This window comes from Thamnophis sirtalis, unplaced genomic scaffold (assembly GCF_051295495.1).
Source record: "Thamnophis sirtalis isolate CommonGarterSnake01/CBP01778 unplaced genomic scaffold, rThaSir2_p1.2 scaffold_15, whole genome shotgun sequence".
NCBI classification, from domain to species: domain Eukaryota; kingdom Metazoa; phylum Chordata; class Lepidosauria; order Squamata; family Natricidae; genus Thamnophis; species Thamnophis sirtalis.
In genome coordinates, this window is record NW_028261395.1 from 39197879 (window position 1) to 39214238 (window position 16360).

General features: G+C 41.8%; 1 protein-coding gene across 1 annotated transcript in view; it reads right to left on the bottom strand.

The window, feature by feature from the left end:
- The window catches only part of LOC106543335 (msx2-interacting protein), a 40354-nt gene that overhangs the window by 11183 nt on the left and 12811 nt on the right, over positions 1-16360 (bottom strand). The window contains exons 5-10 of the mRNA XM_087702360.1: positions 15159-15359; positions 14206-14357; positions 12859-12984; positions 8029-8142; positions 5307-5420; positions 4152-4252 (exon numbers count right to left, since the gene is read on the bottom strand). Coding sequence (XP_087558486.1) covers positions 4152-4252; positions 5307-5420; positions 8029-8142; positions 12859-12984; positions 14206-14357; positions 15159-15359 — 808 coding nt within the window. The remainder of the gene's footprint in view (positions 1-4151; positions 4253-5306; positions 5421-8028; positions 8143-12858; positions 12985-14205; positions 14358-15158; positions 15360-16360) is intronic.

The window sequence follows — 16360 nt, forward strand, 5'->3', positions numbered from 1 at the left end:
ATTGGCTAGAGGCAATAACAGGAGTCAAAATAAATTGGGAACCCAAAGTTTTTTTTACTAGGAATAATGACTGCAAAATATAAAAAAGAAATCCAGTATTTAATTTTACATATAATTATGGCGGCGAGGATTGCCTTCTCTCAGAAATGGAAAAACAAATTAATTCCAAGCGAGGATGAAATAAGAAAGGTTGTGGATTGTGCTGAAATGGACAAATTAACAAAACAAATCCAAGAAAAAGAAGAAACAGAATACTACCAGATATGGGATAAATGGTATACAGTTGCAAGAAAAAGCATGTGAACCCCTTGGAATTACGTGGAGTTCTGCATGAATTGGTCATAAAATGTGCTCTGAACTTCATCTAAGTCACAACAATAGAAAAACACAGTCTGCTGAAAATAATACTACACAAACATTAGATATTGCCATGTTTTAATTGAATATAACATGTAAACATTCACAGTGCAGGGAGGAAAAAGTATGTGAGCCCCTAGCCTAATGACTTCTCCAAGAGCTAACTGGAGCCAGGGGTGAGCCAACCTTGACTCCAATCAGTGTGATGATATTGGATGTGTTGCTGACAGCTGTCCTGCCCTTTAAAAACACACACCTGTTTTGGGTTTACTGGTTGCAAGAAGCACTGTCTGATGTGAACCATGCCTCGCAGAAAAGAGCTCTCAGAAGACCTACGATCAAGAATTGTTGACTTGCATGAAGCTGGAAAGGGTTACAAAAGTATCTCCAAAAGCCTTGATGTTCATGTGTCCACAGTAAGACAGACTGTCTACAAATGGAGAAAGTTTAGGACTCTCCCTAGGCGTGGTCGTCCTGTAAAAATGACTGCAAGAGCACAGCGCAGAATGCTTCATGAGGCAAAGAAGAATCCTAGAGTGTCAGCTAAAGACCTACAGAAATCTCTGACACATGCTAACATTTTTGTTGACATATCTACAATAAGGAAAACATTAAACAAGAATGGAGTACATGGGAGGACATCACGGAGGAAGCCATTGCTGTCCAAAAAAAAAATTGCAGCAGGTTTGAAGTTTGCAAAAGAGCACCTGGATGTTCCACAGCACTACTGGTAAAATATACTGTGGACAGATGAAACCAAAATTGAGTTGTTTGGGAAAAACACACAACACTATGTGTGGAGAAAAAAAGGCACAGCACACCAACATCAAAACCTCATCCCCACTGTAAAACATGGCGGAGGGAGCATCATGGTTTGGGGCTGCTTTGCTGCCTCAGGGCCTGGACGGATTGTTGTCATTGAAGGGACAATGAATTCCAAGGTTTATCAAGACATTTTTCAGGAAAACGTACGACCATCTGTCCGTCAACTGAAGCTCCACAGAGGATGAGTGATGCAACAGGACAATGACCCAAAGCATACAAGTAATTCAACACACAATGGCTTCAACAGCACAGAATACGCCTTCTGGAGTGGCCCAGTCAGAGTCCTGACTTCAACCCGATTGAAATGCTATGGCATGACCTTAAGAGAGCGATTCACACCGGACATCCCAAGAATATTGCTACACTGAAACAGTTTTGTGAAGAGGAGTGGTCCAAAATTACTCCAGATCGTTGTGCAGGTCTGATCTGCAACTACAGGAAACGTTTGGTTGAGGTTATTGCTGCCAAAGGAGGGTCAACCAGTTATTAAGTCCAACGGTTCACATACTTTTTCCTCCCTGCACTGTGAATGTTTACATGTTATGTTCACTTAAACCATGGCAGCATCTAATGCTAATGGTTGTGTAGTATTATGTTCAGCAGACTGTGTTTTTCTATTGTTGTGACTTAGATGAAGTTCAGAGCACATTTTATGACCAATTCATGCAAAACTCCACGTAATCCCAAGGGGTTCACATACTTTTTCTTCCAACTGTAGGTGGATGGAGGAAAGAAACAAGGATCAATGAAGGAAGCCAATAAAGCCCAAAAACTGTAGCTAAGGAGAATTAACACATATATATGCATCTAAGAGATTTAAATTTACTAGAGGTAATCAGTGAATATAGAAGACAGATGAGTAAAATAAGAGGGTTAAGAATGGTGAAATGCAAATGAAATATACTAGAAGGGGAAATAATATAAGGAGAACAGTATCGATTGGTAATTACTATTAGAACAGGAAGCTCCTGTTCGCATTGTATTGTGTAAATGTGGTGTACGTCTAAGTTTTTGTCTGTGTGTATTTTGCATGTTTGTAAATAAATAAAAATTATAAAAAATAAAAAATATATAATCCCAAATGACCATAAGATTTTTAAAAAAAGGAATGGAAAAAGAGAAAGAAAGGAACAAATCTTCAGGCTCTTGAATGCCCTAATCCAATTGGTTCCAGATGTTTAAAAAGAAAAAAGTAAAAACAGGTAAATCACAATAAAATAAAATAAAAATAAAAATCTTCAGGTTCTTCTTTACCTTAATCCAATTCAGTGGAGCAAAATGACAAAATCCAGCAGAAAAAAGGAAAGAAATATATGCCTGTGTATAAATCCAAAAAAAGGCAAAAAATAAAACAAAACAGAAAAGGAGCACTCCCTCTTTAAGAAAAGGAAAGGAAAAAGCCAGACTTCTTCAGCAAAAGGCCTCAGACCAGCTGAGAATAGCTAAGTGAAAAAGAAAGTAAGGAAGTAAAAAAAAAAATGGAAAAGGAAAACACTGCAACTGTATAAAATCCAAGGCTCTTATGTTAAGTTCCAAACAAAATTGGCAATTCTCTTTTTCAAGGTCACTGCAATCTTCCTTCTTTGAACTCCAAGTTTTCTTTCAACCCAAACTCCACGCACTGATAGCATCCCAAAAGAGCACCTGTATAAACAATCCATGCTCATCCCACTATCATTCAATAAACAGGCTCCGCGTCCTTGAAATGTAATGCCAAGTATTAACTTTTCTCTAAACAGTCATACTAAAAAAAGAAAACAATGTTTCCAAGCCTCTGGGTGGCAGTGTTAGTTATTTTCTTCCACTTTCCTTTCCTTTCCTTATACTAAAAAAAAAGGAAAATGAGATTCAAAAAAGAAATACAGTAAAGCATTGAAAAGAAAGTAGAGGGAAAAAAGTCTTAGACAATAAAAATTGTTATACAAGTATATAAAAAAAACAAGGAAAAAAAAACCAGTCCAGTTAAAAAGTAGAAAGTGTTTGTAAAAATCCAGCCAAATTCCAGCAATAAAAAGGAAGAAAGGAAAAAAAAATCAGCTTGATTCTGGCTTAATCTCGCCAATTAACCTCTTCAGTCTTCAGTTTTAACTTTACATTTAATCTTTTAGGGTGTCCTCTCAAATAATAATGAAGAAAAATTCTCTCATGAGATCGACACACTTTCATGCTTTCTCTTCCATTCCGGAGCTGTTCCTGACTTCAACAGCTTTGATAGCTGCCTTGCAGCCAGCAGAAAAAAGGGCTTCTCTTGGATCAACCAGGGACTTTGCAATGTCCCTGGGACCAGCAAGATGCGCCCGTCTCTATCACCATCTCTACGGGACGGTTTAGGCAGGAGTGGGATATTAATGGTATATATCAGTGATGACGAAACGTTTGGCACTGAGTGCTGAAAAGAAAACGCACACGCTCATCCAGGCCACAACCTGGAAGAGAAGCTGCCCACCAGAAAATGAACTTCTGGTTTCTAGCGCGTGCATGCATGCTGGTCAGCTACTCTTCCTGTTTCTGGTGCGTGCAACAATCAGCTGGCCAGCACACATGCTCCTGCCGGAAAACGGAAGTCCAACTCTTACAGTTACCGTCATTGCCGCATGCACCAAGTGATCATTGTGCGCGCATGCGCACCAGAAACCCGGAATAGGAATGGGCGACACCGCACATGCTAGGTGACATGGCTCCGCATACCACTTTGGGCACACGTGCCATAGGTTTGTCGTCACGGGTATATATAAATAGAAAGAAAAGGTTGGATTTAAAGTCAATAGATATTCTTCTGAACTGACCAATATTTTATTTTAGGTATTCGTTTCCACTTCAACAACCAGAATGCTACGGGACACAAATTAAAAATTCTGCAAAGCAGACACTTTACTGCAGAGAAGAAAAATACACCCCTATTCAGTCGAGAATTGCTTTCCAATTCCAAAATGTGGAGAAAGGCAATGTGTGCCGAGAGAAAGACCTACCTTCTTTCTGTAAGCATTTCGTAGAATTCTCGAATGTCCTGACCCGTTTTCTCCATAGACTTATAGAATGACAGTTGGCTCTCGCGGTTCGCAAAATCCACCTGAAAGATAAGAATTACTCAGGCAGGCCGTTCTCCTCCACTTAGGCTAATTGCCAGACATGAAATGTGAAAATATTCCCGCACAGGTTTACTCCCCCAAATGCAACCATGAAAATAATGGGGAAAGCCAAATTCAGGGGGACAGGCCCCACCCCAAACTGTCCTCAGCAGAAAAATAAAACATCTGCTGCTCTGGGGAAGATGCTAACTTTCATAGAAGCTTGTCAGTTAATGGAAGCCTCACAGTTTCATCTTGGACTGCTTGATTGTAACCACAGGGACCCCATCCTGTGGCCCACTGAAACAGGCAGAATATTCTCAGCAGGTGTTTGTTTGGCTATCAAGCTCTCTATGTCCCCCAGTGCAACTTCTGAAAATGATCTCCATGTGCCAAAGCCAAAGAAGCCCAGGAACCCTCTGATTGATAGAAAACCAAGGGTCAGCTCTCAGGGGCCAACTGCTAAAAGGCTGAAGGCAAACACTGAAGACAATCATCCCAACGACACTTCCTAGCTTTCCTACTACTGTCATCTAAGAAAGCTGCAGAGCAGGTTCAAACTGCTGGAGCTGCTAGGTACGAGGGGGCTCACGGGACCATCCCTGCTTCACTGGCAGGTTCAGGTCCTGAATGGAGATGAGACGCTACAAGGACCTCCTTGGTTTCCATTAATCTGGAGGCAGAGAGAAAGGCAGCATATGGAAATACACAGCCCTTCGACCACCAATTCCAGAATTGAGGCAAAATAACAAGGTACATGATTAATCTTCCGTTAAGAAGGTTGCCCCATAAACACAGTCCATATAGGGAAGGGGGAAAAGGTAAAGGGAAGGAAAGGAGGAAGGGACAAGGGAGAGAAGGGACGAGGGAAGGAAAGGAAACCTGAGCAAAGCAATAGCAGATTAGAAGTCAGCTGTAGGACTGTTGTAAATAATGATCACTCTGGTTGGGATTATTTTATGTGGGATGGCTAGGAGAAAATAATCTGTGCCACACAGAAATTCCCTTACATATTTTTTTTTAAATGGATCTAATTTTGAAGCTAATTTTGCAGACCTTAACTTTATTCCCGCTGATTTTCCTCCCCTTGGTCTCGTTGACAGCCGCCTGTGCATATTCTATCTCATTGTAGAGAACCAGAGCCATGCCTTTTAAGCGATCAAACACCACCTGTAAAAATAAAATGAAAAACGAAATAAGAGGGAAGAAAGGGGAGGAATCGTCATAGTAGCTGAAGTCAAAAGAATTGTGTCCAGCGAGCGGAGCTGGCAGCAGATCCGGACAGTGAGAAGGTTGGCGAGGAACATGGGCCAGTCCTGGAATCTGGGGAAGACTCTGATGAGGGCTCTGTGTCGGAGGCAGAGAGGGGGCCCGAGGCATATGCCAGTTATGAGTCTTCAGAGTCAGACATCAGTGAGGCAGTTGGAGAGTTGGAGCCAGTTCCCAATGAGCGCATGCACAGAGTTGCCAGACAAAGGCAACAGCTAAAGAACAGGGGTTGACTTGGGAGTAAGAACACAGGTGGATGATGAATGGCCCCTCCCAGAGGGAATAAAAGAGGAGCAAAAGGGGAGTGGAGTTTGCAGGAGACAATTAGTTCGCTTCATTGGTTCGTGACTCTCCGAAATGATATCAGCCTGCCATCCCAACAACAATGAAAGCATGCCATCCCAACAACAAATCATGCCCTTCTAAAGTCAAAGTTCAACTCCTCTTGAATCTGAGTGGTTTCATTATCCAGAAGTCATAAAATTCTTCACACTGGGCCTTTCAGACTTTTTATGAAAATTGACTTTTCTATCTTTAACATGATGCAATGATGTGGCAAAATATCTGATTTTGATTGTTGGATTTTTTTTTAAAATAGCAATAGCAGTTAGGCTTATATACCGCTTCATAGGGCTTTCAGCCCTCTCTAAGTGGTTTACAAAGTCAGCATATTGCCCCCAACAACAATCTGGGTCCTCATTTTACCCACCTCGGAAGGATGGAAGGCTGAGTCAACCCTGAGCCGCTGAGATTTGAACAGCTGAACTGCAGAACTGCAGTCAGCTGAAGAAGCCTGCAGTGCTGCATTTAACCACTGCGCCACCTCGGCTCGGATTTTCACTGCGTAGATGCAGATGTGAACTCTTACTAGTGGTTGGACTCAAAATGGGTCTTTAATTAATTATGTTCAATTTGTAATAATGAAAATACATCCTGAATATCAGATATTTATATTACGATTCATAACAGTAGCAAAATTACAGTTATGAAGTAGCAACGAAAATAATTTTATGGTTGGGGGTCACCGCAACATGAGGAATTGCATTAAAGGGTTGCGGCAGTGGGAAGGTTGAGAACCACTGGTCTAAGATGAAGACCAGATCACTTGCAATTTATATTCTTCCTTTTTGATTTTCATTCCTTTTATGTCTTTTTCTTCTCTTATATTTCTATTGAGGACTTCTAATGTTAACACGAACAACAGAGGTGATACTGGACAACCTTGTTTTGTCCTTTTCCTTATTTCAATAGAATCTGTCAGTTCTCCATTTATCATTATCTTTGCTTTTTGTTTGCGATATATAGTTTGTATGGTTTGAATGAGTTTCTTAACAAAGCCCATCTGCTCCAACTGTAACAACATAAATTGCCAGTTCACATTGTCAAAGGCTTTCTGCGCATCTAGGAACATCAAAGCCATTTGTTTTTCGGGATGTGCCTCATAATATTCCAAAGTGTCCAGAATTATTCTCATAGTCTTTGTCTCTTTGGCAGGAACCCATTTTGATCAGGATGAATAAAGTTATTTAAATATTTTTTGAGTCTTTCTGCCAATATTGAAGCAAATATTTTATAATCTGAATTTAGCAGGGAAATAGATCTATAGTTCTTAATTTGATGTGGGATGGACTCTTCTTTTGGCACAAGCGTAATATATGCTTCTGACCACGATTTGGGTATCCTCATCTTTAACATAACTTCATTCATAAACACTTTTATTAATTTGCTGTCAATTCTGCTCATTCACATCCAGCAAAGTCTTTCAAGGGAGGATTTCTAGTCACAGACCTTATCTGGCTTGGAGAGCTGCCAGGCCGATATCTGCAGAACTTGGCCAGGGGTCTCAGAGAGTCACAAACAAATTAAGCGAATTAATTGTGTCCTGCAAATTCCACTCCCATTTTGCTCCGTTTATTTCCGCCTTACTCTCAAGTCGACCCCTGTTGTTTAGCTGTTCCCTTCGTCTGGCAACTCTGCACATGCACACACTGGGAACTGGCTCCATCTGCCCCATTGATGTCTGATCCTCGAGCTCTGCCCACATGCGCCTTCAAAGATGGCCATCATCCAAAATGGCGATTGTCAACCGCGTGGTCCGAACGCCGGAGCCGGCTCCGATTGAGCCGCTCTTTCCTAATCCATCGGAGTGTCCTGCGATCCCCTCCAATGGAGCAGGGGATCGAACAGTGTAGCGGCCTGGAGCCCCCGCCTGCAACCGCCCAGCGGCTCGGGAGCTCCCCACTAGAGCAACAAGCCCAACTTGTGCAAACAGCTTCTGGGCCGAAGACTGAGCTTAATCTGGGAAGTCAGGAGGAGGAGTAGAGGGAGTGGCCTCGAATTCTACCTCAGTCTCTAGGCAAATGGCCATGTTAATACCCAGTTGTGACTCCCCCCATGCCTCACTTCAGAGACGAGTGAAAGAGTGGGAGAGAGAAAGAGAAAGAGAAAAAAAGAGAAAGAGAGAAAGAAAGAGAGGCAAACTCATGCAACGGAAGAATGGCTCACCTACCTTCACCACTGGGCCGTAGCGGAAGAAATGTCGCGTCAAATACTGATCCGTGAGGCTTGTCGCTAGTCCGTCCAGCCACACGCAGTTGGTAGGCATGCTCTTTCCAAAGCCCAGCTGGACACCCAAGTGGAAAAGAGTCAGTCAGACAAGTAACACACCATTAAACTCATTTCAACAAAACCATTATGGAAATAATCATGCCTCTGAGGCGAGCATCAACAAATCCGACCGTACTCTCTTTGATGCCATTTAGGCAAGCTCACTCCCTGGCAAGTCGATTAGGATACACTTTCCTTGCGTGGTGCCGTGAAACAAAGCAATTAAGGGGGAAGATGGGAAATGCGCCCTGCCATTCGGCCAGTCAGGGTTCCAAATAGCATCCAAAATTAAATCAGAGTCCGAGGCAAAGGATTCCTCAAAGTTCCAATTTATTAAAAGAGCCATGTTGGCACATCTGGGAAAACCTGAATCTGAAAGCTTCCAGGTTTCCCCATCCAGTTTGAAAGCTCAACATCCTGCCCCCACACCCACGAGTCCATCACATGGTCCAATCTTCCACTGCCACACTGGCAGCTTCCACCCATCCAGTTCCAGCCAGGTGGAAAAACAAAGATGACTTTGGCTTTCTAAGAAGAATGCTATTATGGCTACATATCACCCAACTCCCGTCTTCCCACAATAGAAAATAGATAGTAGAAAGTATGGCAGGCCTGAAGTCCGAAAGAAAAGATGGCTTGCAGGCATGACAGGGGCAATGTTTAACCTCTGGGCCAAGCCTGCCAACAAGGTGGCCCAGAAATGCCATCGAGAGGAGAGAAAAGGGAACCAGGAAGAGTGGGACTCGCTGATTCATTCCATCTGCATGCTGCAGCATCTACACCAGTGGTAACAGTAACAGAGGTATATAATACAACTAACAAAACTCATATACTGTGTTTCCCCGAAAATAAGACAGGGCCTTTTCTTTTGAAAACCCCCCCCCAATGCTTGGCCTTATTTTCATGGAGGCCGTAATATGACATCGTGGTGAAACAACAGACTTTCCTGTGTCTCCGGGATCACCGTCGAATTCCAGTCGCCTGGATGGTCCAACTGGACCTAAACCGTCCCATGGAGACAGTGACAGGTAGGGGTATAACCTGTCGATCCCAGAGTCACCCCCAAAGTCTCTGGTGATCCGGGAAAAAGCCTCTCTTGCCAGCAAGTACGAGTCAGCCATTAGGCTGCTGGAACTGCTGACAGCTCCATAACGCAAGGGCAGGAGAGAAGCATATCGTTTTGGTGAGAGTTTTAAATTCTTTTCTTTATTGGAGAGAGAACACCCTAAATCTGGACATTTAATTTAAAATAAAGACTGATGAGAGAGCAAGTGGCGGACTTAAGGCATGGTCAATTGAAGGTTTCCTTTTTTCCCTTTTTACTGCTGGAAGCCTGATTGGACTTTCATTGTAATTCACTTTTTAAATTGGACTGGCTCTTTGCGCTTTGTTTTTACTTTCTTCATTGGACTCTTTGGAAACATTGATATAATTAAGTTTTAATTGTCTTAAGAATTTTCTTTCTTTTTTTTTCTTTTGCTTAATGAAGTATTGTATTTCTCTTCCTGGCTTTCTTTTTTCTACTTTAAAAAAAAAAAAGGCAGAGAGTAAAAGACAAAGACTGAGAGTGGGAAATTTTGAAACAATGTTTTTACTTTTCCATGAATGTTTGGAGAGAAGCTGTTCTTTTCAAGGTTACTTAGTCAAGGCTTGATAGTGAGAGGAACATGGTTGTTTATACAGGTGTTCCTTGTGAAACTTTCAGTGCCTGGAAATTTACCTTGAAAGAATAAATATTTTTTTTTTAAGGGAAAGCCCAGAGTGACCTTGGAAAAGCTTTCACTTTATAAAAGCTTTGAATTCCTTTTCTTCTTTTTTTGCTGGCAGTATTTACCTTACTCTGTTATGGAAGTTGTGACTCCTGTTTGTCTCCTTTTTCTTTTTTGAATTTTTTTTTTGAGTCATGTTAGCTTGTTTTAAGTGAATTGGGCTAAGGGAAAACTTAAAACACTTTTTTTCTTTTCCTTTTTTCTTTTTCATAATTTTTGCATTTTTATATCTCTATATTTTTACCGTGTTTCCCCGAAAATAAGACATGCCCTGCTACTAAGCTCAATCGGGCTTTTCAGAGCATGCACCATAATAAGCCATCCCCTGAAAATAAGCCCGCCCCAACTATTTAAGCGCATGTGCAACTGGTCCCCGCCATTACCACTATACTACCTACCGGTACAGCGGGGCAAAAAGAGGGCGCGCCGCAAAAACAGCAGCAGGCCAGCAATGCGATCACCCCCTCCCGCCTGTTCCTTACAAACAAACAGTAAAGATAATGATAAATGGAGAACCGACAGATTCTATTGAAATGAAGAAAGGTACGAGACAAGGTTGCCCACTATCACCTCTACTTTTTGTTTTAACATTAGAAGTTTTAAATAGAAAGATCAGAGAAAAAAAAGAAATAAAAGGAATGAAAATCAAAAAAGAAGAATATAAACTACAAACATTTGCAAATAATCTGGTTCTTATCCTTGAGGACCCATTAGAAACGGCACCCAAATTGATAGAAAGAATAGAGGAATATGGAAAAGTAGCAGGTTTGAAAATAAAGATAAAACGAAGATTTTGACAAAGAATATATCATCAAGGCAAAAGGAAGAATTGGCGGAAATGTTGGAGATTCAAGTCACAAATAAGGTCAAATATTTGGGGATATACTTAACTGCAAGATGCAGCACACTTAAAGAGAATAATTATCATAAAATTAAGCAGCAGATTGCGACTGACTTGTTGAAATGGGAAAACCTACAACTATCAATGATAGGGAGAATATCAAAATGAATATCCTACCCAGAATCTTATATCTGTTCCAGAAAATTCCAATTAGATTAAGGAGAGACTATTTTGACGAACTAAATAAAATACTGCTGAAGTTTATTTGGCAGGGGGGAAAAGCAAGAATAAAATTAAAATTGTTACAAGATGCTAGAATAAGGGGAGGATTGGGCCTACCTAACTGGGAATTATATTACCAGGCAACGTCTGAGGTGGGTTAAGGAGTGGATAACATTAAGGAATTCCAGATTATTGACTGTAAAAGGACATGACTTACTGTTGGGATGGCATGCTTTTTTATGGTATAAGGGAACTAAAACACAGAGTTATTTTAGAAGACACTATTTACGGAAGGCTTTGTTACTGAATTGGGAGAAGATCAAAAGGCAGGATTATTTAAAAATTCCAGTCTAGCTATCAACTATTGAAGCTTTTTCATATCCAATAATATGCAAAAAGAAACAAAAAGTTAGATATGGTGAAATATTGAATGCAGAGGATGAACTTAAATCTATGCAAGAGTTGAAACAGGAAGGAATAGGAATGAATTTGTTTCCATATGTGCAAATACAATCTAGATATGATAAAGATCGTAAAATGGAAGGTTTCTATGATAAAATGACTGAATTAGACAATATTTTGACAGGTACAGATGAAAAAGTAATTAAAAAATTATATGGACACTTATTAGAGGTTAGGTTAAAGGAAGAACAAGTTAAAGAAACTATGATAACTTGGGGGGAAAAATTTGGACATGGGATTGAACTAGAGGAATGGCAGAAATTGTGGTCTGAAAATTATAAAATGACAATGTCAACAGCATACAAGGACAATATATAAAAGGTGTTTTACAGGTGGCCCCTACCTCCAACGAGAATAGCAAGAATGTGTTGGAAAAGTGTTGGAAATGTCAGACACCGGGTTCATATTACCAGATGTGGTGGACTTGCATAGAAGCTAAAAGATACTAAAATCCACATGTGGTTGGAGAAAATGATACGAAAACACAGAGATTTTTTTTATTGGGAATCATACTAGAAACATATAATAAAGATCTGAAATATTTGATTGTAAATGTTTTAACGGCAGCTAGAATTGTATTTGCAAAATATTGGAAAAATGAGAAAATACCAACGCAGGAGGAAGTTATTCAAAAAATAATGGAATGTGCTTAAATGAGTAAATTGACATTTGAAATTAGAGAACAAGGAGGTGAAAAATTTTATAAGGTATGAGATTTGTTATATCAGTAGTTAGATTAAAAAAAAGGAAATGAAAAATCTTGGAGAAGTCTTTCATATTGTAATAATAGAATGAGATAGGCGATACCATAAAGACATATTATTATTAAATAGATTTGTATTCAATGGAATATTGGTATATATATGAATCAAATATCTATATTTTGTTTAAAATGAAGGAATAACAATTGTAGTTGAACATATGATGTATAATAATAACAATGCATCTATGTAAACTTGATAGACAATCTGTGACTTTATATACAATTGAAAGTGGTGATGCACAAATGCTTGTAACCAAACACGTGCTATATGTATATGTAATTAATGATGGTTTTATTTTCATGTTTTGTTTGTCTTAAAATAAAAAACTTTAAAAAATATTTTTGAGGCACAGGAGGTGGCGAGCGTGGTCACCTCATGGCTGCTGCTGTGTTGCAACATTTCCCGAGGGGGCTTATTTTCGGGGAAACAGGATAAAGGTTAATATTATAAGCAATTAGACAGTATACGTGGATGGAGTCACTACTGGAGAATGAACAATAAACAAAGATGACAACACTCTCCAGAAGAGCTCTATCTTAAACAATCAACCTTTCGTTAATAATCTAACTATCGGAGTCGAATAATCTGACCTGAGCAGCAAGTAAGTAAGAGGCAGGGTCAATAAATCCCGGGACACCACCCCAGAGCCGTGCCCTAGAGGGACCTCCACGTACCTTGAGGCGATTGTTTCCAAGATATTCTCCATCCATCTTTTTGATGGCTTTGCAGACACTGGCAATATCGGAAAACTGCAGGAAGGCATACTGAGGAATCCCGTTCACTCTCTTCATGTCGATATCCTGGTGGGGGAAGGAAAGCATTAAGGGAGGGGTCGGCAACCTTAAACACTCAAAGAGCCACAAAGGTGCTAACTGGAATCCTCCACTCCATTCAATTCTGGAGCCAACCGGAAGTCCAGTTCCCCCACCATAGAGTCTCCTCCTAGCGCGGTGTCCTTTTCCCTCTACCTGTCGTAACCAAAAGCCCTATCAATTGTAGAGCCAAATAGAAAACCTGTCCCTTGCCATAGAGTCTCCTCCTGGTGCACCATGCTTTCTCCCCAACTGGAAGCTACTCTCAAAATTGTGGTGCTGACCGGCGACAGGAAGCCGCAGCAGAGGGATGAAAGAGCCATGTGCAGCTCCAGAGCCACCGATTGCCGACCCCTGGTCTAGACCGACAGCATCATGGGAGCAGCTGGATCAGGCAGGACGCTCCCTAAAGAGGAACAGACACCCCAACGGCAACTGACACACACCAGATTGAACTGCCCTATCAATGAACACTCCCTTTCTTTTCTATGCCTGAATGCCAAGATCCGCTTCCTTCCAATGTCTTTCTAACACTGGTAGAAGCATTGAAGGCAGTGCCGAAGGGAGGCTCATAGCACCCTGCACCAACAACTGGAGGCTCTTTGCCCCTGTGCCCAACAGCCCAGCCAGCTCTCATTATTGAAAGTGAAAATGTAGCCATTCCATCCAGTTTGCACTTGTTCTTCCTTGAGCTGGAAACAAGAGAGGAAAAGGACCAGCACACAGTGGAGAAGATGGGACCAAAACTCCAGAGGCTACTTTTCCCCTAAAAGTTCAGAGTTTTTACAATGTTGTATCATCACAACATCTGCCAAGATTCGGTTGGCACTTTCCCCTCACTACAATTCCTCTTCCTCTCAAGTGCCGTCCGAAGACGTCTCTGTGGTCATGTGGCCAGCATGACTCAACGCTGAAGGCGCGGAATGCTGTTATCTTCCCACCAAAGGTGGCCCCTATTTTTTCTACTTTAATTTTTTATGTGCTTTCAAATTTCTAGGTTGGCAGAAGCTGGGAGAAGTCACGGGAGCTCACTCTGTTATGCGGCGCTGGGGGTTCAAACTACTGAACTGCCGACCTTTCTGATCGAGAAGCTCAGTGTCTTAGCCACCTGATGATTTCTGTATTAAAGGACAATAAAATCTAGCCCTGGATTAGGGTCTTTTTGAACATGTTTTGACACAGAAAGAGAGCTAAACTGCTTGTACATACCACTATTCCTCCAAAACGCTGGAAAATGTTACAAAGCTCATCACATGTGGTGGTTTTTTCAAGGTTGCCAATGAAGAGAGTTCTAGTCGCTTTAGGATGAAACTCGTCGATCCTTTCATCCGGTGGCCGGAATTCATTCTCGCTTTCGGTTTCTGAGGGCAAAAAACAAAAAAAATAGCATCTTCCAAGACATTTTTGCTTCTACGAATCTTCTAGCGGTTATTTGGCTCAGTGACCCCCCCCTCCCACTCCAAAGGTTTTTGCACTAGGAGATGCCAGAAGGTAAGAGTGGCCTGGAAATCCCTGAGACAATGAAAATGTAAAATAAAATTCGTAGCCAAAAATAAAATAAAATCCAGCAAACTAACCTGGAAATATAGCCGAGTGAACCACTTCAGAAATTACTTGGCCGCCATTTTTGATTTTCTAATTATAGAAGGCCAACACACAAATAAAACCAGCTAAGGCTGCACTGTGCTAAATAAAATGAAAGTGGGACAAGTAATAGGGCCGTGATGGTGAACCTATGGCATGCGTGTCCAAAGTGGCATGCAGAGCCATTTTCTGCAGGGGCATTTTCAGGATGATTGGGGAAGATTTTGGGCCAAACACGACCTGAAAAACAGCCCCAAAAGTGGCCTGTTTTTTTGGGCCGTTTTCAGGCCATTTTCTGGTGCTCTGGCGCCTGCGAAGACCACCTGGCAGTGCCAGAAACCAGAAGAGCAGTTGGCCATGGTGCACGTGCCCATAGAGAGGGGTCTGCGTGCCACTTCTGGCACACGTGCCATAGGTTACCCATCACGGGTTTAGACAATTCCTAAGCTGGCTTTGAAATGGCCTCGAATCTTCTCCATTCCACCCAAGACGTTCTGATCTGCTACATCTTTGGGGCCAGAGAAAGCTGTGGGTAGGTAGTTCCCCAGGAGTCAAGGAGGCCTTCCGAGGGGGCTCACCTGGCCCTATCCAAGCCGTCATTTCAATCTGCATGCCGAAAAACAGCTTCCCTTTGGAGGCGTTCAGAGCCTTCTCCTGGTCCTCCTGCTGCCGGAAGAACACCAGTCCGTATCGCTCTTCGGAGGCCCCGTGAATCTGGACACAAGTCACCTTCCCGTACTTCTTGAATTTATGGAACAGCCCGTCCTTGAGGCTGGTGTCTACACCGCAAGGGGCAAATCAAAAGAAGGCATGGTCATCTTTGAAATCCACAGCGTGTCAGACCTGGAAGCCATCTTTTCCTTTTTGGATTTCAGGCCTGCCACACTTTCTACTGTGGGCAAATTGGGGGAGGGGGGATTGCATGGAGTTAGGTGAGGTGTAACTATAACAACATTCTTTCTCAGAAAGTCAAGGTCACTTTTGTCCATGCACTTGGACGGATGTGGATAGGAGGGAGTTGTCTTTGTGGCAATGGAGGATTGGACCATGTGATAAGATTTGTGGGTGTTGGGACAGGGTTTTGAACTTTCAACCGGGTGGGGAAAGCTGGAAGCTTTCAGATTCGTGTTTTCCCAGATGTGCCAACATGACGTCTCTAATAAAGTGGAACTTTGAAGAAACACAAGTTTTCTTTCGTTGGAGGTGGTGTTTTTGGAACCCTGACACAGTGGTTCTTTAGCTTGAAGCTTCTGTTGGTATCTTTTTATATCCATCATTAATATAACAAGAAATCCAAAACACTCCCACGCCTGCTGGCATGGCCGCGACAATCACCTACTCCCCCCCCCCTCCTCTCTTGAAGCAGTCCTTGCCTGTATCTACTGTAGGTAGCACCTGCATTTTGGCTGGGAGGCATAGAAATGAAAAAGAAGGCCCAGCCTTCTAAAAGCTGAACTATTTCTGTTGGTCAAAAGATGGGTTTTACTGTCATGTAGCCCCACCCCCTTCCCTATGATGAGCAGAGGAACGTGCCTCAATTTCCTTGGGGGGTAAAATCTCTATTATGATGTGCAAAGGGAGCCAGTCTATCCAAGAGCAGTTTCAGGAAAAAAAATCAAGCCATCTACCGTGTTTCTCCCAAAATAAGACAGAATCTTATTTTATTTAGACCCCGAAATAAGCACTTGGCCTTATTTTCAGGGAGGTCTTATTACAGCAGTTCTCAACCTGTGGGTCACGAACCTTTGGGGTCGAATGACCCTTTCGGGTCGAATAACCC